This window comes from Pseudophryne corroboree, chromosome 7 (assembly GCF_028390025.1).
Source record: "Pseudophryne corroboree isolate aPseCor3 chromosome 7, aPseCor3.hap2, whole genome shotgun sequence".
NCBI classification, from domain to species: Eukaryota; Metazoa; Chordata; class Amphibia; order Anura; family Myobatrachidae; genus Pseudophryne; species Pseudophryne corroboree.
In genome coordinates, this window is record NC_086450.1 from 180,200,297 (window position 1) to 180,222,657 (window position 22,361).

The window sequence follows — 22,361 nt, forward strand, 5'->3', positions numbered from 1 at the left end:
ACGAGTCTAGTTATATATGTACAGGGTTATAGTATAGCAGAGTAGTGTACCTGCAGAGTATGCATTGTGTTAGAGATGACGAGTCTAGTTATATATGTACAGGATTATAGTATAGCAGAGCAGTGTACCTGCAGGGTATGCATTGTGTTAGAGATGACGAGTCTAGTTATATATGTACAGGGTTATAGTATAGCAGAGCAGTGTACCTGCAGGGTATGCATTGTGTTAGAGATGACGAGTCTAGTTATATATGTACAGGGTTATAGTACAGCAGAGCAGTGTACCTGCTGGGTATGCACTGTGTTAGAGATGACGAGTCTAGTTATATATGTACAGGGTTATAGTATAGCAGAGCAGTGTACCTGCTGGGTATGCATTGTGTTAGAGATGACGAGTCTAGTTATATACAGTATGTACAGGATTATAGTATAGCAGAGCAGTGTACCTGCAGGGTATGCACTGTGTTAGAGATGACGAGTCTAGTTATATATGTACAGGATTATAGTATAGCAGAGCAGTGTACCTGCAGGGTATGCACTGTGTTAGAGATGACGAGTCTAGTTATATATGTACAGGGTTATAGTATAGCAGAGCAGTGTACCTGCTGGGTATGCACTGTGTTAGAGATGATGAGTCTAGTTATAAATGTACAGGGTTATAGTATAGCAGAGCAGTATACCTGCTGGGTATGCATTGTGTTAGAGATGATGAGTCTAGTTATATATGTACAGGGTTATAATACACCAGAGCAGTGTACCTGCAGGGTATGCACTGTGTTAGAGATGACGAGTCTAGTTATATATGTACAGGATTATAGTACAGCAGAGCAGTGTACCTGCAGGGTATGCATTGTGTTAGAGATGACGAGTCTAGTTATATATGTACAGGGTTATAGTATAGCAGAGCAGTGTACATGCTGGGTATGCACTGTGTTAGAGATGATGAGTCTAGTTATATATGTACAGGGTTATAGTATAGCAGAGCAGTGTACCTGCAGGGTATGCATTGTGTTAGAGATGACGAGTCTAGTTATATATGTACAGGGTTATAGTATAGCAGAGCAGTGTACCTGCAGGGTATGCATTGTGTTAGAGATGACGAGGTTAGTTATATATGTACAGGATTATAGTATAGCAGAGCAGTGTACCTGCAGGGTATGCACTGTGTTAGAGATGATGAGTCTATATATATATATATATATATATATATATATACACACAGGATTATAGTATAGCAGAGCAGTGTACCTGCAGGGTATGCATTGTGTTAGAGATGACGAGTCTAGTTATATATGTACAGGGTTATAGTATAGCAGAGCAGTGTACCTGCAGGGTATGCATTGTGTTAGAGATGACGAGTCTAGTTATATATGTACAGGGTTATAGTATAGCAGAGCAGTGTACCTGCAGGGTATGCATTGTGGTAGAGATGACGAGTCTAGTTATATATGTACAGGGTTATAGTATAGCAGAGCAGTGTACCTGCAGGGTATGCATTGTGGTAGAGATGACGAGTCTAGTTATATATGTACAGGGTTATAGTACAGCAGAGCAGTGTACCTGCAGGGTATGCACTGTGTTAGAGATGACGAGGTTAGTTATATATGTACAGGATTATAGTATAGCAGAGCAGTGTACCTGCAGGGTATGCACTGTGTTAGAGATGACGAGTCTAGTTATATATGTACAGGATTATAGTATAGCAGAGCAGTGTACCTGCAGGGTATGCACTGTGTTAGAGATGACGAGTCTAGTTATATACAGCATGTACAGGATTATAGTATAGCAGAGCAGTGTACATGCAGAGTATGCACTGTGTTAGAGATGACGAGTCTAGTTATATATGTACAGGGTTATAGTATAGCAGAGCAGTGTACCTGCCGGGTATGCACTGTGTTAGAGATGACGAGTCTAGTTATATATGTACAGGGTTATAGTATAGCAGAGCAGTGTACATGCTGGGTATGCACTGTGTTAGAGATGACGAGGTTAGTTATATATGTACAGGATTATAGTATAGCAGAGCAGTGTACCTGCAGGGTATGCACTGTGTTAGAGATGACGAGTCTAGTTATATATGTACAGGATTATAGTATAGCAGAGCAGTGTACCTGCAGGGTATGCATTGTGTTAGAGATGACGAGTCTAGTTATATATGTACAGGGTTATAGTACACCAGAGCAGTGTACCTGCAGAGTATGCATTGTGTTAGAGATGACGAGTCTAGTTATATATGTACAGGATTATAGTATAGCAGAGCAGTGTACCTGCAGGGTATGCATTGTGTTAGAGATGACGAGTCTAGTTATATATGTACAGGGTTATAGTATAGCAGAGCAGTGTACCTGCATGGTATGCATTGTGTTAGAGATGACGAGTCTAGTTATATACAGTATGTACAGGGTTATAGTATAGCAGAACAGTGTACCTGCAGGGTGTGCACTGTGCTAGAGAACATGAGTCTAGTTATATATGTACAGGGTTATAGTATAGCAGAGCAGTATACCTGCTGGGTATACACTGTGGTAGAGATGACGAGTCTAGTTATATATGTACAGGATTATAGTATAGCAGAGCAGTGTACCTGCAGGGTATGCATTGTGTTAGAGATGACGAGTCTAGTTCTATACAGTATGTACAGGATTATAGTATAGCAGAGCAGTGTACCTGCAGGGTATGCATTGTGTTAGAGATGACGAGTCTAGTTATATATGTACAGGGTTATAGTACAGCAGAGCAGTGTACCTGCAGGGTATGCATTGTGTTAGAGATGACGAGTCTAGTTATATATGTACAGGGTTATAGTACAGCAGAGCAGTGTACCTGCTAGGTATGCACTGTGTTAGAGATGACGAGTCTAGTTATATATGTACAGGATTATAGTATAGCAGAGCAGTGTACCTGCAGGGTATGCACTGTGTTAGAGATGACGAGTCTAGTTATATATGTACAGGATTATAGTATAGCAGAGCAGTGTACCTGCAGGGTATGCACTGTGTTAGAGATGACGAGTCTAGTTATATATGTACAGGATTATAGTATAGCAGAGCAGTGTACCTGCAGGGTATGCATTGTGTTAGAGATGATGAGTCTAGTTATATATGTACAGGGTTATAGTATAGCAGAGCAGTGTACCTGCAGGGTATGCACTGTGTTAGAGATGACGAGTCTAGTTATATATGTACAGGGTTATAGTATAGCAGAGCAGTGTACCTGCAGGGTATGCACTGTGCTAGAGATGACGAGTATAGTTATATATGTACAGGATTATAGTATAGCAGAGCAGTGTACATGCTGGGTATGCATTGTGTTAGAGATGACGAGTCTAGTTATATATGTACAGGGTTATAGTATAGCAGAGCAGTGTACCTGCAGGGTATGCACTGTGCTAGAGATGACGAGTATAGTTATATATGTACAGGATTATAGTATAGCAGAGCAGTGTACATGCTGGGTATGCATTGTGTTAGAGATGACGAGTCTAGTTATATATGTACAGGGTTATAGTATAGCAGAGCAGTGTACCTGCAGGGTATGCACTGTGTTAGAGATGACGAGTCTAGTTATATATGTACAGGGTTATAGTATAGCAGAGCAGTGTACCTGCAGGGTATGCACTGTGCTAGAGATGACGAGTATAGTTATATATGTACAGGATTATAGTATAGCAGAGCAGTGTACATGCTGGGTATGCATTGTGTTAGAGATGACGAGTCTAGTTATATATGTACAGGATTATAGTATAGCAGAGCAGTGTACCTGCTGGGTATGCACTGTGTTAGAGATGACGAGTCTAGTTATATATGTACAGGGTTATAGTATAGCAGAGCAGTGTACCTGCTGGGTATGCACTGTGTTAGAGATGATGAGTCTAGTTATATATGTACAGGGTTATAGTATAGCAGAGCAGTATACCTGCCGGGTATGCATTGTGTTAGAGATGATGAGTCTAGTTATATATGTACAGGGTTATAATACACCAGAGCAGTGTACCTGCTGGGTATGCACTGTGTTAGAGATGACGAGTATAGTTATATATGTACAGGATTATAGTATAGCAGAGCAGTGTACATGCTGGGTATGCACTGTGTTAGAGATGACGAGTCTAGTTAAATATGTACAGGATTATAGTATAGCAGAGCAGTGTACCTGCAGGTGTGCACTGTGTTAGAGATGATGAGTCTAGTTATATATGTACAGGATTATAGTATAGCAGACCAGTGTACCTGCTGGGTATGCATTGTGTTAGAGATGACGAGTCTAGTTATATATGTACAGGATTATAGTATAGCAGAGCAGTATACCTGCTGGGTATGCACTGTGTTAGAGATGACGAGTCTAGTTATATATGTACAGGGTTATAGTATAGCAGAGCAGTGTACATGCTGGGTATGCACTGTGTTAGAGATGACGAGTCTAGTTATATATGTACAGGGTTATAGTATAGCAGAGCAGTGTACCTGCAGGGTATGCACTGTGTTAGAGATGACGAGGTTAGTTATATATGTACAGGATTATAGTATAGCAGAGCAGTGTACCTGCAGGGTATGCACTGTGTTAGAGATGACGAGTCTAGTTATATATGTACAGGATTATAGTATAGCAGAGCAGTGTACCTGCAGGGTATGCATTGTGTTAGAGATGACGAGTCTAGTTATATATGTACAGGGTTATAGTACACCAGAGCAGTGTACCTGCAGAGTATGCATTGTGTTAGAGATGACGAGTCTAGTTATATATGTACAGGATTATAGTATAGCAGAGCAGTGTACCTGCAGGGTATGCATTGTGTTAGAGATGACGAGTCTAGTTATATATGTACAGGGTTATAGTATAGCAGAGCAGTGTACCTGCATGGTATGCATTGTGTTAGAGATGACGAGTCTAGTTATATACAGTATGTACAGGGTTATAGTATAGCAGAACAGTGTACCTGCAGGGTGTGCACTGTGCTAGAGAACATGAGTCTAGTTATATATGTACAGGGTTATAGTATAGCAGAGCAGTATACCTGCTGGGTATACACTGTGTTAGAGATGACGAGGTTAGTTATATATGTACAGGATTATAGTATAGCAGAGCAGTGTACCTGCAGGGTATGCACTGTGTTAGAGATGACGAGTCTAGTTATATATGTACAGGATTATAGTATAGCAGAGCAGTGTACCTGCAGGGTATGCATTGTGTTAGAGATGACGAGTCTAGTTATATATGTACAGGGTTATAGTACACCAGAGCAGTGTACCTGCAGAGTATGCATTGTGTTAGAGATGACGAGTCTAGTTATATATGTACAGGATTATAGTATAGCAGAGCAGTGTACCTGCATGGTATGCATTGTGTTAGAGATGACGAGTCTAGTTCTATACAGTATGTACAGGATTATAGTATAGCAGAGCAGTGTACCTGCAGGGTATGCATTGTGTTAGAGATGACGAGTCTAGTTATATATGTACAGGGTTATAGTACACCAGAGCAGTGTACCTGCAGAGTATGCATTGTGTTAGAGATGACGAGTCTAGTTATATATGTACAGGATTATAGTATAGCAGAGCAGTGTACCTGCAGGGTATGCATTGTGTTAGAGATGACGAGTCTAGTTATATATGTACAGGGTTATAGTACAGCAGAGCAGTGTACCTGCTGGGTATGCATTGTGTTAGAGATGACGAGTCTAGTTATATATGTACAGGGTTATAGTATAGCAGAGCAGTGTACCTGCATGGTATGCATTGTGTTAGAGATGACGAGTCTAGTTATATATGTACAGGGTTATAGTACAGCAGAGCAGTGTACCTGCAGGGTATGCATTGTGTTAGAGATGACGAGTCTAGTTATATATGTACAGGGTTATAGTACAGCAGAGCAGTGTACCTGCAGGGTATGCACTGTGTTAGAGATGATGAGTCTAGTTATATATGTACAGGATTATAGTATAGCAGAACAGTGTACCTGCAGGGTATGCACTGTGTTAGAGATGACGAGTCTAGTTATATATGTACAGGGTTATAGTACAGCAGAGCAGTGTACCTGCAGGGTATGCACTGTGTTAGAGATGATGAGTCTAGTTATATATGTACAGGATTATAGTATAGCAGAGCAGTGTACCTGCAGGGTATGCACTGTGTTAGAGATGACGAGTCTAGTTATATATGTACAGGATTATAGTATAGCAGAGCAGTGTACCTGCAGGGTATGCACTGTGTTAGAGATGATGAGTCTAGTTATATATGTACAGGATTATAGTATAGCAGAACAGTGTACCTGCAGGGTATGCATTGTGTTAGAGATGACGAGTCTAGTTATATATGTACAGGGTTATAGTACACCAGAGCAGTGTACCTGCAGAGTATGCATTGTGTTAGAGATGACGAGTCTAGTTATATATGTACAGGGTTATAGTATAGCAGAGCAGTGTACCTGCATGGTATGCATTGTGTTAGAGATGACGAGTCTAGTTATATACAGTATGTACAGGGTTATAGTATAGCAGAACAGTGTACCTGCAGGGTGTGCACTGTGCTAGAGAACATGAGTCTAGTTATATATGTACAGGGTTATAGTATAGCAGAGCAGTATACCTGCTGGGTATACACTGTGTTAGAGATGACGAGGTTAGTTATATATGTACAGGATTATAGTATAGCAGAGCAGTGTACCTGCAGGGTATGCACTGTGTTAGAGATGACGAGTCTAGTTATATATGTACAGGATTATAGTATAGCAGAGCAGTGTACCTGCAGGGTATGCATTGTGTTAGAGATGACGAGTCTAGTTATATATGTACAGGGTTATAGTACACCAGAGCAGTGTACCTGCAGAGTATGCATTGTGTTAGAGATGACGAGTCTAGTTATATATGTACAGGATTATAGTATAGCAGAGCAGTGTACCTGCATGGTATGCATTGTGTTAGAGATGACGAGTCTAGTTCTATACAGTATGTACAGGATTATAGTATAGCAGAGCAGTGTACCTGCAGGGTATGCATTGTGTTAGAGATGACGAGTCTAGTTATATATGTACAGGGTTATAGTACAGCAGAGCAGTGTACCTGCTGGGTATGCATTGTGTTAGAGATGACGAGTCTAGTTATATATGTACAGGATTATAGTATAGCAGAGCAGTGTACCTGCATGGTATGCATTGTGTTAGAGATGACGAGTCTAGTTCTATACAGTATGTACAGGATTATAGTATAGCAGAGCAGTGTACCTGCAGGGTATGCACTGTGTTAGAGATGACGAGTCTAGTTCTATACAGTATGTACAGGATTATAGTATAGCAGAGCAGTGTACCTGCAGGGTATGCACTGTGTTAGAGATGACGAGTCTAGTTCTATACAGTATGTACAGGATTATAGTATAGCAGAGCAGTGTACCTGCTGGGTATGCACTGTGTTAGAGATGACGAGTCTAGTTCTATACAGTATGTACAGGATTATAGTATAGCAGAGCAGTGTACCTGCAGGGTATGCACTGTGTTAGAGATGACGAGTCTAGTTCTATACAGTATGTACAGGATTATAGTATAGCAGAGCAGTGTACCTGCTGGGTATGCACTGTGTTAGAGATGACGAGTCTAGTTATATATGTACAGGATTATAGTATAGCAGAGCAGTGTACCTGCAGGGTATGCACTGTGTTAGAGATGACGAGTCTAGTTATAAATGTACAGGGTTATAGGATAGCAGAGCAGTGTACATGCTGGGTATGCACTGTGTTAGAGATGACGAGTCTAGTTATATATGTACAGGGTTATAGTATAGCAGAGCAGTGTACCTGCAGGGTATGCACTGTGTTAGAGATGACGAGGTTAGTTATATATGTACAGGATTATAGTATAGCAGAGCAGTGTACCTGCAGGGTATGCACTGTGTTAGAGATGACGAGTCTAGTTATATATGTACAGGATTATAGTATAGCAGAGCAGTGTACCTGCAGGGTATGCATTGTGTTAGAGATGACGAGTCTAGTTATATATGTACCGGGTTATAGTACACCAGAGCAGTGTACCTGCAGAGTATGCATTGTGTTAGAGATGACGAGTCTAGTTATATATGTACAGGATTATAGTATAGCAGAGCAGTGTACCTGCAGGGTATGCATTGTGTTAGAGATGACGAGTCTAGTTATATATGTACAGGGTTATAGTATAGCAGAGCAGTGTACCTGCATGGTATGCATTGTGTTAGAGATGACGAGTCTAGTTATATACAGTATGTACAGGGTTATAGTATAGCAGAACAGTGTACCTGCAGGGTGTGCACTGTGCTAGAGAACATGAGTCTAGTTATATATGTACAGGGTTATAGTATAGCAGAGCAGTATACCTGCTGGGTATACACTGTGTTAGAGATGACGAGGTTAGTTATATATGTACAGGATTATAGTATAGCAGAGCAGTGTACCTGCAGGGTATGCACTGTGTTAGAGATGACGAGTCTAGTTATATATGTACAGGATTATAGTATAGCAGAGCAGTGTACCTGCAGGGTATGCATTGTGTTAGAGATGACGAGTCTAGTTATATATGTACAGGGTTATAGTACACCAGAGCAGTGTACCTGCAGAGTATGCATTGTGTTAGAGATGACGAGTCTAGTTATATATGTACAGGATTATAGTATAGCAGAGCAGTGTACCTGCATGGTATGCATTGTGTTAGAGATGACGAGTCTAGTTCTATACAGTATGTACAGGGTTATAGTATAGCAGAGCAGTGTACCTGCAGGGTATGCATTGTGTTAGAGATGACGAGTCTAGTTATATATGTACAGGGTTATAGTACACCAGAGCAGTGTACCTGCAGAGTATGCATTGTGTTAGAGATGACGAGTCTAGTTATATATGTACAGGATTATAGTATAGCAGAGCAGTGTACCTGCAGGGTATGCATTGTGTTAGAGATGACGAGTCTAGTTATATATGTACAGGGTTATAGTACAGCAGAGCAGTGTACCTGCTGGGTATGCATTGTGTTAGAGATGACGAGTCTAGTTATATATGTACAGGGTTATAGTATAGCAGAGCAGTGTACCTGCATGGTATGCATTGTGTTAGAGATGACGAGTCTAGTTATATATGTACAGGGTTATAGTACAGCAGAGCAGTGTACCTGCAGGGTATGCATTGTGTTAGAGATGACGAGTCTAGTTATATATGTACAGGGTTATAGTACAGCAGAGCAGTGTACCTGCAGGGTATGCACTGTGTTAGAGATGATGAGTCTAGTTATATATGTACAGGATTATAGTATAGCAGAACAGTGTACCTGCAGGGTATGCATTGTGTTAGAGATGACGAGTATAGTTATATATGTACAGGGTTATAGTATAGCAGAGCAGTGTACATGCTGGGTATGCATTGTGTTAGAGATGACGAGTCTAGTTATATATGTACAGGATTATAGTATAGCAGAGCAGTGTACATGCTGGGTATGCATTGTGTTAGAGATGACGAGTCTAGTTATATATGTACAGGGTTATAGTACAGCAGAGCAGTGTACCTGCAGGGTATGCACTGTGTTAGAGATGATGAGTCTAGTTATATATGTACAGGATTATAGTATAGCAGAGCAGTGTACCTGCAGGGTATGCACTGTGTTAGAGATGACGAGTCTAGTTATATATGTACAGGATTATAGTATAGCAGAGCAGTGTACCTGCAGGGTATGCACTGTGTTAGAGATGATGAGTCTAGTTATATATGTACAGGATTATAGTATAGCAGAACAGTGTACCTGCAGGGTATGCATTGTGTTAGAGATGACGAGTCTAGTTATATATGTACAGGGTTATAGTACACCAGAGCAGTGTACCTGCAGAGTATGCATTGTGTTAGAGATGACGAGTCTAGTTATATATGTACAGGGTTATAGTATAGCAGAGCAGTGTACCTGCATGGTATGCATTGTGTTAGAGATGACGAGTCTAGTTATATACAGTATGTACAGGGTTATAGTATAGCAGAACAGTGTACCTGCAGGGTGTGCACTGTGCTAGAGAACATGAGTCTAGTTATATATGTACAGGGTTATAGTATAGCAGAGCAGTATACCTGCTGGGTATACACTGTGTTAGAGATGACGAGGTTAGTTATATATGTACAGGATTATAGTATAGCAGAGCAGTGTACCTGCAGGGTATGCACTGTGTTAGAGATGACGAGTCTAGTTATATATGTACAGGATTATAGTATAGCAGAGCAGTGTACCTGCAGGGTATGCATTGTGTTAGAGATGACGAGTCTAGTTATATATGTACAGGGTTATAGTACACCAGAGCAGTGTACCTGCAGAGTATGCATTGTGTTAGAGATGACGAGTCTAGTTATATATGTACAGGATTATAGTATAGCAGAGCAGTGTACCTGCATGGTATGCATTGTGTTAGAGATGACGAGTCTAGTTCTATACAGTATGTACAGGATTATAGTATAGCAGAGCAGTGTACCTGCAGGGTATGCATTGTGTTAGAGATGACGAGTCTAGTTATATATGTACAGGGTTATAGTACAGCAGAGCAGTGTACCTGCTGGGTATGCATTGTGTTAGAGATGACGAGTCTAGTTATATATGTACAGGATTATAGTATAGCAGAGCAGTGTACCTGCATGGTATGCATTGTGTTAGAGATGACGAGTCTAGTTCTATACAGTATGTACAGGATTATAGTATAGCAGAGCAGTGTACCTGCAGGGTATGCACTGTGTTAGAGATGACGAGTCTAGTTCTATACAGTATGTACAGGATTATAGTATAGCAGAGCAGTGTACCTGCAGGGTATGCACTGTGTTAGAGATGACGAGTCTAGTTCTATACAGTATGTACAGGATTATAGTATAGCAGAGCAGTGTACCTGCTGGGTATGCACTGTGTTAGAGATGACGAGTCTAGTTCTATACAGTATGTACAGGATTATAGTATAGCAGAGCAGTGTACCTGCAGGGTATGCACTGTGTTAGAGATGACGAGTCTAGTTATATATGTACAGGGTTATAGTACACCAGAGCAGTGTACCTGCAGAGTATGCATTGTGTTAGAGATGACGAGTCTAGTTATATATGTACAGGATTATAGTATAGCAGAGCAGTATACCTGCAGGGTATGCATTGTGTTAGAGATGACGAGTCTAGTTATATATGTACAGGATTATAGTATAGCAGAGCAGTATACCTGCTGGGTATGCATTGTGTTAGAGATGACGAGTCTAGTTATATATGTACAGGGTTATAGTATAGCAGAGCAGTGTACCTGCAGGGTATGCACTGTGTTAGAGATGACGAGTCTAGTTATATACAGTATGTACAGGGTTATAGTATAGCAGAGCAGTGTACCTGCAGAGTATGCATTGTGTTAGAGATGACGAGTCTAGTTATATATGTACAGGATTATAGTATAGCAGAGCAGTATACCTGCAGGGTATGCATTGTGTTAGAGATGACGAGTCTAGTTATATATGTACAGGATTATAGTATAGCAGAGCAGTATACCTGCTGGGTATGCATTGTGTTAGAGATGACGAGTCTAGTTATATATGTACAGGGTTATAGTATAGCAGAGCAGTGTACCTGCAGGGTATGCACTGTGTTAGAGATGACGAGTCTAGTTATATACAGTATGTACAGGGTTATAGTATAGCAGAGCAGTGTACCTGCAGGGTATGCACTGTGTTAGAGATGACGAGTCTAGTTATATATGTACAGGATTATAGTATAGCAGAGCAGTGTACCTGCAGGGTATGCATTGTGTTATAGGCCCTACACACTGGCCGATTTTCTGAAAGATATGAACGATCTCGTTCATAAATGAACGAGAACTCGTTCATATCTTTCAGTGTGGAGACTCCAGCGATGAACGATGCGCGGCCCCGCGCTCGTTCATCGCTGGTCTCCCGTCGGCTGTGCATGCAGGATTATAGTATAGCAGAGCAGTGTACCTGCAGGGTATGCACTGTGTTAGAGATGACGAGTCTAGTTATATATGTACAGGGTTATAGTACACCAGAGCAGTGTACCTGCAGAGTATGCATTGTGTTAGAGATGACGAGTCTAGTTATATATGTACAGGATTATAGTATAGCAGAGCAGTGTACCTGCAGGGTGTGCATTGTGTTAGAGATGACGAGTCTAGTTATATATGTACAGGATTATAGTATAGCAGAGCAGTGTACATGCAGGGTATGCACTGTGTTAGAGATGACGAGTCTAGTTATATATGTACAGGATTATAGTATAGCAGAGCAGTGTACCTGCAGAGTATGCATTGTGTTAGAGATGACGAGTCTAGTTATATATGTACAGGGTTATAGTATAGCAGAGCAGTGTACATGCAGAGTATACACTGTGTTAGAGATGACGAGTCTAGTTATATATGTACAGGATTATAGTATAGCAGAGCAGTGTACCTGCTGGGTATGCATTGTGGTAGAGATGACGAGTCTAGTTATATATGTACAGGGTTATAGTACAGCAGAGCAGTGTACCTGCAGGGTATGCACTGTGTTAGAGATGACGAGTCTAGTTATATATGTACAGGGTTATAGTATAGCAGAGCAGTGTACCTGCAGGGTATGAATTTGGTTTAAAGGCTTGCCATGAAAGACTTACTACAGTCCCTACAGGCATACATTTACCTGCAGTGCACGATGATGGGACAGGATCGGCCTCGGAAAGACTTGTTCACCTTCCTGGAAAGAGAACAGATGACATTGCAGAGATCATTCCATTTTTATTTGACAAATATTAGGTGCCTGACATACTTATGTTCAACTAATGAATAGACACCTCAGAGAAAGCTGGAATCACACATAATAAAACAGCAGGTGCTCAAAGAGTGCTGGTAATCGGAGGTTGTCCTTTAATGCAAGTTACTTTTTATCACTCAGACATATGTTACATGGGTACTTACCAAACACCCATGTAAGACATACAGTATATGTGCATGCGCTTGTGTGTATGTGTGTATATATATATATATATATATAGTTATAGCTATATAAAGTATACACACACACACGCACGCACGCACGCACGCACAAACACACAGTGTTTTTACTAATACTATACTTCTGGATCACCTGGACTCTGTGCCTCCAAAACACCATATATACTCTGAACCTACTTGCCGTATGTGGATATATAAAGATACTGTACATCATTTTGCAAATAGACAGATGAACTACATTTAGAAGTCAGCAGCTAGTGGCCTCATTAGTTTAAAATCCTGTATCTTTAAGTATCTGAATAAATAATGTATATCCTGCTGCCATATGATTGAGTTGTGCTGCCGTATATCCATCCATCTCCTATATAACTGCCCAGATCTGTCACTCTGTGACAGTGTGGTTAACGCTGGGAAGAGACACAGTAACAAAATCACAGAGCTAGGCCAATAGGAGGAGAAGGAGGAGGAGGACGGCGCCCCTCAGCCAGTCAGCACTGTGTGCAGTGTTTGTATGGTATGTAGTAATGCAGTGTATGGGCGGGCAGGAGGAATGGGAGCAAAATCCGGGCATTGTGTACAGTAGAAGGGGATATTATCCCCTGTACCCCGGGACACGGAAGCTGTCACAGGCAGGATGGAGCTGGAGTCAAAGGTGCAGTCGGGCCAGGTGGAGGCAGCTCCAGGAAGACACTCACCTCTCTGCGGCTCCTCCACGCGGTCTCCGTGTGGCTGGCTCTGGCCTGTGCGCGGAGATATGAGGCGGCCTCTCTCCACCTGAGCCTGGGAGTCACCGCCAGCCGGGGAGGGGGAGCTGGAGCCGGGGAGAGAGGGCTGAGGGAGAGAGGAGGAGGCAGGGGTGGGAGACAGAGCGGTCATACATACAGCGGCGGTGCTGGATTCCTGCCTGGGACTATATTTGTTCTATTCTGCTTGGTTTGCTGCTGCTGTGTAGTGCCTCCTGAGGAAGGCCCATTGTGGGCCGAAAGCGCTTGAGGAAAAATACCTTTTGTCACCATGTGGATCATGTAAAGTATATTACAAATAAATGAACTTTTGCATATTGAAAAGCCTGGAGAGTGCCCCCTCTAAATTGTTCTCTATAATCACAATACCTTGGCATATGAGTGGACACCCCAGCTGTTGGTTATTATGAGGATGTGAGTGCAACCTTTTTGTATCTCTATCTATCTATCTATCTATCTATCTATCTATCTATCTATCTATCTATCTATCTATCTATCTATCCACACACATCATACTTGCCTACCTGACCCTCTCCATGAGGGAGAAAATGCTCTGTTCCTGGACTTTCCTGGTAATGTATGATTGCCATCACCTGTGGTGAGCTAGTTAATTGATAAGAAAGGTGTTTCACCACAGGTGATGGCAATCATACATTACCAGGAAAGTCCAGGAACAGAGCATTTTCTCCATCATGGAGAGGGTCAGGTAGGCAAGTATGATATACATACATACACTGCTGCACTACATACATACACTGCACACATTACTATACATACATATATACACTGCACACATTACATACATACACTGCTGCACACCAGCCATATGTATACATACATCATACACTGCATTACTATATATACATACTGTCACACCGCCGCGGCCGCCGCGCTTACCCCTCCGGGTGCGCTGGGTCTCCTGGCGGCCGTCCTCGCTGGTGGTCTCCGGGTCCCGGTGTCCCGTTGGCACTGGTCCCGGCGGTCATTCAGAGTGTGGACGCCGCGGGTACACCCGGCGTCCACGGAGGATGAGTGGAAGGGTGACGTCATCGGCGCTCCCCACCAATCAGACGGAGGCGGGAAGTTCAAATTCAGGCGCCGGGCAGAGCTCCGGCGCCTGAGTATCATCTACATCTACAAGATTGAACTCCAGTGCCCCTTCGTTGAAGAATCTCCTACTGCTGCTTTCTAGACTCCTGTGCTGCACCATTCAGCGTGTTCTTCAGCTGCACAGACCTCTGTGCTTCCAGCATCTAGTGAGTCCCTCGATTGCATAGACACCAGTGCAACCAGCGCTCAGCGGGGCTTTCTGTCAAACGAACTCTGGGCTTACAGCGATCAGCGTGTTTCCTAGCTGAAACAAACTTCAGTGCTTTCACCGTGTGCTTCAGCAACGCTCACAACAATTTTTCACTGTGTGCTTCAGCAACGCTCACAACAATTTGTCACTATGTGCTTCAGCAACGCTCACAACAATTTGTCACCGTGTGCTTCAGCAACGCTCACAACAATTTGTCACTGTGTGCTTCAGCAACGCTCACAACAATTTGTCACTGTGTGCTTCAGCAACGCTCACAACAATTTGTCACCGTGTGCTTCAGCAACGCTCATAATCATGTGTCACAGTGTTCTTCAGCCTCACTCCTAGTGCTCTTCAGCATCGCTACAGTGATTCTTTAGCATATCTCACAGTAATCACCAGCACCGTTCACAAGTCCTGTCTTTCAGGTGGTTTCCAGTATCCGTCACAAGTTTTGGCCACCGCTAAAGTCCTGTATGAAGAAAACCTATATTCGGCCATCTCTACTTCGGCACAGCTGTGGTTCTCCTTCCCGGTCACCGGAAGAACCCCCGAGTTCACAACACTCTCAACCCAGGTCAGTGATAGTATACTTAGGATACATGGACTCGGGAAATCGGAACACAGAGTCGAGCGCCATCCAAAATTTGGCTTCCCGAGTTCAGAGTCAGGAGGCGACACATGGCCAGGTGATGCAGTATCTCCAGGAATTGTCCGGTCGATTGGATCAAATTCAAGCATCCTGAGCCTCAGTAAATTCCGGTTCCAGTTCCCGTAACCGCTCCAGTTGCCGTTTCCAGTAATGTCCAACCTTTGGCCGGTACCAGGTCACGCCTCCAGCTTCCTACTCCTTCCCGGCTATAATGGGAATCCAAATAATTGCCGTGGTTTTTTAAACCAGTGCGAAGTGCACTTCGAGCTTCTCTCACATAATTTCCCTACGGATCGGTCTAAGGTGGCGTACATTATTTCCCTGCTCGAAGGGTCAGCGTTTGATTGGGTGTCTCCACTATGGGAACGATCTGATCCATTGGTTTCCAACTACACCGACTTCATCACGTCCTTTCGAAGAATCTTCGATGAGCCCGGCAGGATGACCACTGCTTCTTCCGACTTGCTCTGTGTCCGTCAGGGCTCCCGCTCCGTGGGTCAGTACGTGGTCCATTTCCAGACCATTGCCTCTGAACTTCACTGGAATAATGACGCCCTGAGGGTTGCTTTCTGGAACGGTCTCTCCGACCGTCTGAAAGATGAGTTGGTCACTAGGGATCTGCCGGATCCATTAGAAGAGTTGATCTCCCTCTGCGTCAAGGTGGATCTCCGTATGCAGGAGCGTGGAGGAGAACGTAGTTGATCGGATCGTTCCAGGTCCTCCTAGGCAAGCGGTTGTACCAAGTCCGGACGAACCCATGTAAATTAACCGGTCCCTACCGTCTCCGGAGGAACGACAGCGTCGTCGTGAGGGTAAACTCCGTCTTTACTGTGGAGCCGCAGATCATTTCATCAAGTTTTGTAAATCCCGTCCGGGAAACGGGCAGGCCTAGCTTGTTCCGGAGGAGTCAAGTTGGGAGTCACGTCCAAATCTTCTCCGACTTTGGATTGCTTACTTTCCGTGTCTTTGATCTCCAAGTCAGTTGCCAAATCTTTTAATGCCCTATTAGACTCTGGGGCTGCTGGGAATTTCGTTTCTTTTTCCTGTGTCCAAAGTCTGGATTTAAAGTTGCAGTCTATCAAACGGCCTATTTCATTGACTGCTATCAATGGTACCAGAATATCCAATGGCCTCATTACATGTTGCACAGTGCCCATTAGGCTGCAGGTCGGAGCTCTACATCAAGAACATCTGGAGTTCCTAGTGATTCCGGAGATGCCTCACGATCTTGTCCTCAGGTTGCCTTGGCTCAAAACTCATAATCCCCACATCGACTGGAAGTCTTCACAAATTCTGTCATGGAGTTCATTCTGTCACACTAATTGCCTTACTCCCATCTGTCTGCTCCGTGCATCTTCTAGGTCAGACGAAGAGCTCATTCCGGAGGCCTATCAGGAGTTCACGGATGTGTTCTCTGAGCAGGCGGCTGATCAGTTACCACCCCATAGACCTTGGGACTGCCCCATTGACCTCATCCCAGGGAAGATGCCGCCTCGGGGTCGCACTTATCCTCTGTCTCTACCTGAGAACCAAGTTATGTCGGACTATATTAAATCCAATCTTCTTAAAGGATTCATTCGCCCCTCTATCTCTCCGGCTGGAGCAGGTTTCTTTTTCGTGAAGAAGGACGGGGGGTTAAGACCATGTATCGATTATCGTGGCCTAAACGATATCACCATCAAAAATAAATACCCCTTGCCGCTAATCACGGAGCTATTTGATAGGGTTCGTGGAGCCCACGTTTTTTCGAAGCTCGACTTGAGAGGAGCCTATAATCTTATACGTATCCGACAGGGGGACGAATGGAAGACCGCCTTCAAAACTAGAGATGGGCATTACGAATATCTGGTAATGCCGTTCGGCCTTAGCAATGCTCCTGCCGTTTTCCAGGGATTCGTTAACGAAATCTTCCGAGACATGTTATACCAAAGTGTAGACATGTTATACCAAAGTGTAGTGGTGTATTTAGACGACATTCTGATTTTTTCCAAGAATCTTGCAGAACACAGGACACAGGTCAAAGAGGTGCTTCTCCGACTACGAAAGAATCGTCTCTACGGCAAGATTTCCAAATGTACTTTTGAGGTATCGTCAATTCCGTTCCTCGGTTATGTCATCTCGGGTACGGAGCTTCGCATGGATCTGGAAAAACTCACTGCCATTCGTGATTGGACTCAGCCTCTCTCTTTGAAAGCAGTACAAAGGTTCTTGGGCTTTGCAAATTACTACAGGAAATTCATTAGGGGTTTTTCCACCATTGTTGCACCCATTACCGCATTGACCAAAAAAGGTTCCAACCCAAGTTTGTGGTCTTCCGAAGCCGTGGAAGCTTTCACCCAGTTGAAATCAGCTTTTGTGTCAGCTCCGGTACTCCAACAACCAAATTTCGAAGAACCGTTCTTCCTGGAGGTCGATGCTTCCTCAGTCGGAGTCGGAGCCGTTCTTTCCCAGTACTCTATGGATAAGAAATTGCATCCATGTGGTTTCCATTCTCGTAAGTTCTCTCCTGCTGAACAGAACTACACTATTGGAGATCAGGAACTTTTGGCAATAAAATCCGCCTTGGAAGAATGGAGATACTTATTAGAAGGTGCCAAACATCCGATTACTATTTACACCGATCACAAGAACTTGTTGTACATCAAAAGCGCACAATGCTTGAATCCCCGTCAAACTAGATGGGCGCTCTTCTTTACTCGATTCTCTTTTGTTATTAAGTACCGGGCCGGGTCTTTCAATACAAAAGCTGATGCTTTGTCTCGTTCTCTAACTGCCTCAGATGAAGAGAATTCCCTTGAGAGGAGTCTAATTCTCAGTCCAATCTCAATTTCCGCTGCTCCCACTTCTCTAGGTCCTCCTCCTGGAAGAATGTCTGTACCAGTTGAATTCCGACTGTGAATACTGCAGTGGGCCCATATCTCCAAGTTCTCCGGTCATCCGGGGGTCCAAAAAATGTTCGAATTCCTGCGAAGGTCTTACTGGTGGAACACCATGAGGAGGGATATACAAGATTATGTTAGTTCTTGTCCACAATGCATGCAGCACAAAACTCCTCGTCTGCCTCCACCCGGATTGCTTCGTCCTCTGTCCATTCCTAGGAAATAAATCAGCAAAGAATGAGACAGCGCTATACACTGAAGTTTATGAGATTGAATTTTATCTTTCCTTTAAAAATACATATAGACAAAAATGGATACACAAAATAAAAACCAACAACAAAGATACCGGCCAGTATCACATAATAATTAAATATAACTAGACAATCTGTTAAATTGTATTGATATAAAATTAATACTACCAAATGAATGCTGTAATTTGGACTCAATATATGTGCTAAAGGTGACAGTCCCGATAATTAGGCACATTGGTTTTTTTTGCGCTTTCAGTGAACAATTGTAACTTTCCACCTCCAAATAACCTTTCAGTCATCCAAATCCAGCAGGTTTAGTATTAATATGCAGCTGCACACACTTCTGAAAGAAGCCCACTTTTAAAATAATGTCCCGTAGACTCAGATAACCAATTACTGGTAACAAAAGCAAGGTCGGTGAATTAGCTTGTCTCCTTTTTACTTATAGACCATTGATCCAGGATTAAAGCACATATAGCCCACGTGCTTAATAGCAATATTATCCTGTCCGTCTGCACAAGGCTAGCAGCATGAAGGAAAATCACCAACACTTTAGTTCACTCTTTACCCCGTGCACTAGGGTATGAGTGATGCACATTCACCGGCCGGTATTTGTGTATAACAAGCTCTACACCCGGTAATTGCAGAGGGTGAGAGACTTGTTCTTTCACTCACAGTACTGTTGTATTCCTCCCTCTCAAACGCGTTTCTCCGCCTCAGGGTCTGTTATCAGCGGCTTCATCAGTGTCAGATATGTTTGTCCGTCTCAGTGGATCTTTAAATACCGATTTCGCTAATTTGCGCATGCGCATTGCGCTCGCGGTTCAAACCTCTTTTCCAGATGTCCTCATTAGACATATGTAGCCACCTTATTCACAGCCTGAATTGCTTTTTCATCAAATCTCCAGCGCAGTCTAATCGTGTCACCATTGTGCATGTTATATACAAGCTCATATTAAACAAGCTCCCGCTGCTTTCTCCACCTAAATACTTAAACAACACATCTTTAAAATTGTATTTAAATATATATTATATTTCAACACAATCTTATATTTTTTATTATTATTCCTCATCCTTAATTAAAAGCTTTACCAGCAGTATATCTTATTCCTATACACTTCCTACATGCATCTATATATAGCCTATAAATGTTTCCATATAGCCTACACATACATATGTGTATCTTTCTTTACTAGATTCACACACCAGCATCAATCGATCAGTTATTCAATTCAATATAAACGATTAATTTCCAACATTACATTGTTTCATTACTGCCATCTAGTGACCAAATTTTATATATATACATATATGACCTCATAATCCATTTAAATAGTTTCATCATACTTATATAAGTTTCTATTTCTCATTTTAATAATCGAACCATTCGACCCCTTTATCTGTTTATTAGTGGTGTCATCTCACCAGACCTTTATATGTTTATTTAGTGGTGCCCATATACCTGGCCATTATGTTTCCACAAGGTGACTTCACCCCATACATATACACTTATACCCATGTAACCATATACAGACTTTTTATTATTATTAACCCCTAATTGGAGTAAACCATTAAATTATACCAAAAATTATTATAAACAGGGATATAGCAGGAGATACATACTGAGAAATAACAAGTAAAGCAGATACATCATTAAATTCCATTCAATTCTACTGTATCGTTAAGTCCGCCTGGCACCAATGTATCCATTTTATAAATCCAGAACGCTTCCCTCCTACAAAGAAGGTTATAACGATCACCTCCACGTACTGTATTTTTTATCTGTTCAATCGCCACCATTGTACTATTTTCAAATTTTGAATTCTGACATTGTGTTATATGGCTGGACAGTGGGTGCCGGGCGCCCTTAAGCACATTCCGTCTATGCTCCATATAACGTATGTGCATAGTGCGAGTAGTCCTTCCTATGTATTGCTTTCCACATACGCATGTGATCACATAAATAATGTATGTGGAATAGCAATTCAAGAATTCCTTTCTCTGGAATTCTTCCCCAGTATTAGTGCATATGAAAGAAAGACTTTTTCTAGGTAGATTTTTACATGACAGACATCCAGATCTACCGCATTTGTGAAAACCCACTGGCTTTTCTGGTAACCATGTTTTTTCCGATTTAATTATTTTGGGTCTTTCAAAATGGCTAGGAACCAACATGGACCGCAGGTTATCTGCCTTCCTAAAAATTGTTATTCCCTTCGGGTCTAATTGCGGTTTAAGGACTTCGTCTAACATTAACAGGGACATATTTTTCTTAATGACACGTTCAATTTGGCGGGCACATCCATTATATTGTGTAATAAATGACATGCTTTTTTTATTATTATCATTCTCCTCATTCATATATTTACCCACAAATTCCTTTTTCTTAGTTGTTTTCTTTGGTTTCAATAAAGTTTCCCTATCCATACATTCAACTTCACAAAACGATTTCTCTAATAGATCTTGGGGATACCCCTGTTCCACAAAGGACAACATCAAAGATCTTGCCTGTATTTGATACATGTGTAATGATGAGCAGTTTCTTCTAATTCGTACAAACTGACCCCTGGGAATATTTTCTTTCCATTTTCTTTTGTGTGAACTGTTATATTGAAGATATGTATTTTGATCTACAGATTTAATATGTGTTTTAGTTGTTAAATTTCCATCTTGTACGGAGAGTGCTATATCCAGAAAACTAATCTCGGAATTACTATAACTATATGTGAATTTCAAACCAAATTGATTTTTATTTAAACCTTCTGTGAAATTTATAAGTGATGTCAAATCCCCACCCCAAACAAAAATTAAGTCATCTATAAAACGGCCATAGAAAACCAGATCCGCGCCGAGTCCGCCTCCCCACACATGTGCGTCTTCAAACGCACCCATGTATAGGTTATTTTGCTGATTTAGTTCTTTTTTGGGAGGGCTTTTTGGATCATCCCTCAGAGATCAGCTGCTCACACCAAGTTTTGTGGCGAGCGCCAGGTGCAAATACATTTGGTTCATTCCTAGGAAACCCTGGACCCATATTTCTATGGACTTCATTACCGAGTTGCCCCACTTCAAAGGTTACAATACCATCTGGGTGATTGTCGACCGTTTTTCAAAGATGGCACACTTCGTTCCGTTGACAGGTCTACCGACGGCTCCCAAACTGGCTCTACTATTTATCCGGGAGCACTTTTGTTTGCATGGCTTACCTCAGGAGGTGGTCTCAGATCGAGGGGTACAGTTCACTGCAAGGTTTTGGAGAGCTCTCTGTTCGGCCTTACAAATTAACCTCAATTCTCGTCTGCCTATCATCCCCAAACAAATGGACAAACTGAACGAGTCAACCAGGATTTGGAGACTTTTCTCCGCGTTTATCTCTCTCCTTCACAGGACGACTGGGTGGAACTGTTACCCTGGGCAGAGTTTGCCCATAACCATTTGTTTCATTCCTCCACTGGCGAATCCCCGTTCTTCATCAATTATGGGTTCCATCCACGGGTTCCAGAATTACCAATCCTTCCGTCGGAGGAGGTTCCGGCTGTAACTTCCACTCTACAACACTTCAGCCAAATTTGGAGTAGGGTTCATGCTAACC

At 42.3% G+C, this 22,361-nt stretch overlaps 1 protein-coding gene across 2 annotated transcripts in view; it reads right to left on the bottom strand.

Moving 5' to 3' along the window:
* The window catches only part of PTPRN (protein tyrosine phosphatase receptor type N), a 282,930-nt gene that overhangs the window by 22,032 nt on the left and 238,537 nt on the right, over positions 1-22,361 (bottom strand). For both annotated transcript variants that reach the window (XM_063933845.1, XM_063933846.1), the window contains one exon: positions 12,634-12,687. In XM_063933845.1, coding sequence (XP_063789915.1) covers positions 12,634-12,687 — 54 coding nt within the window. The remainder of the gene's footprint in view (positions 1-12,633; positions 12,688-22,361) is intronic.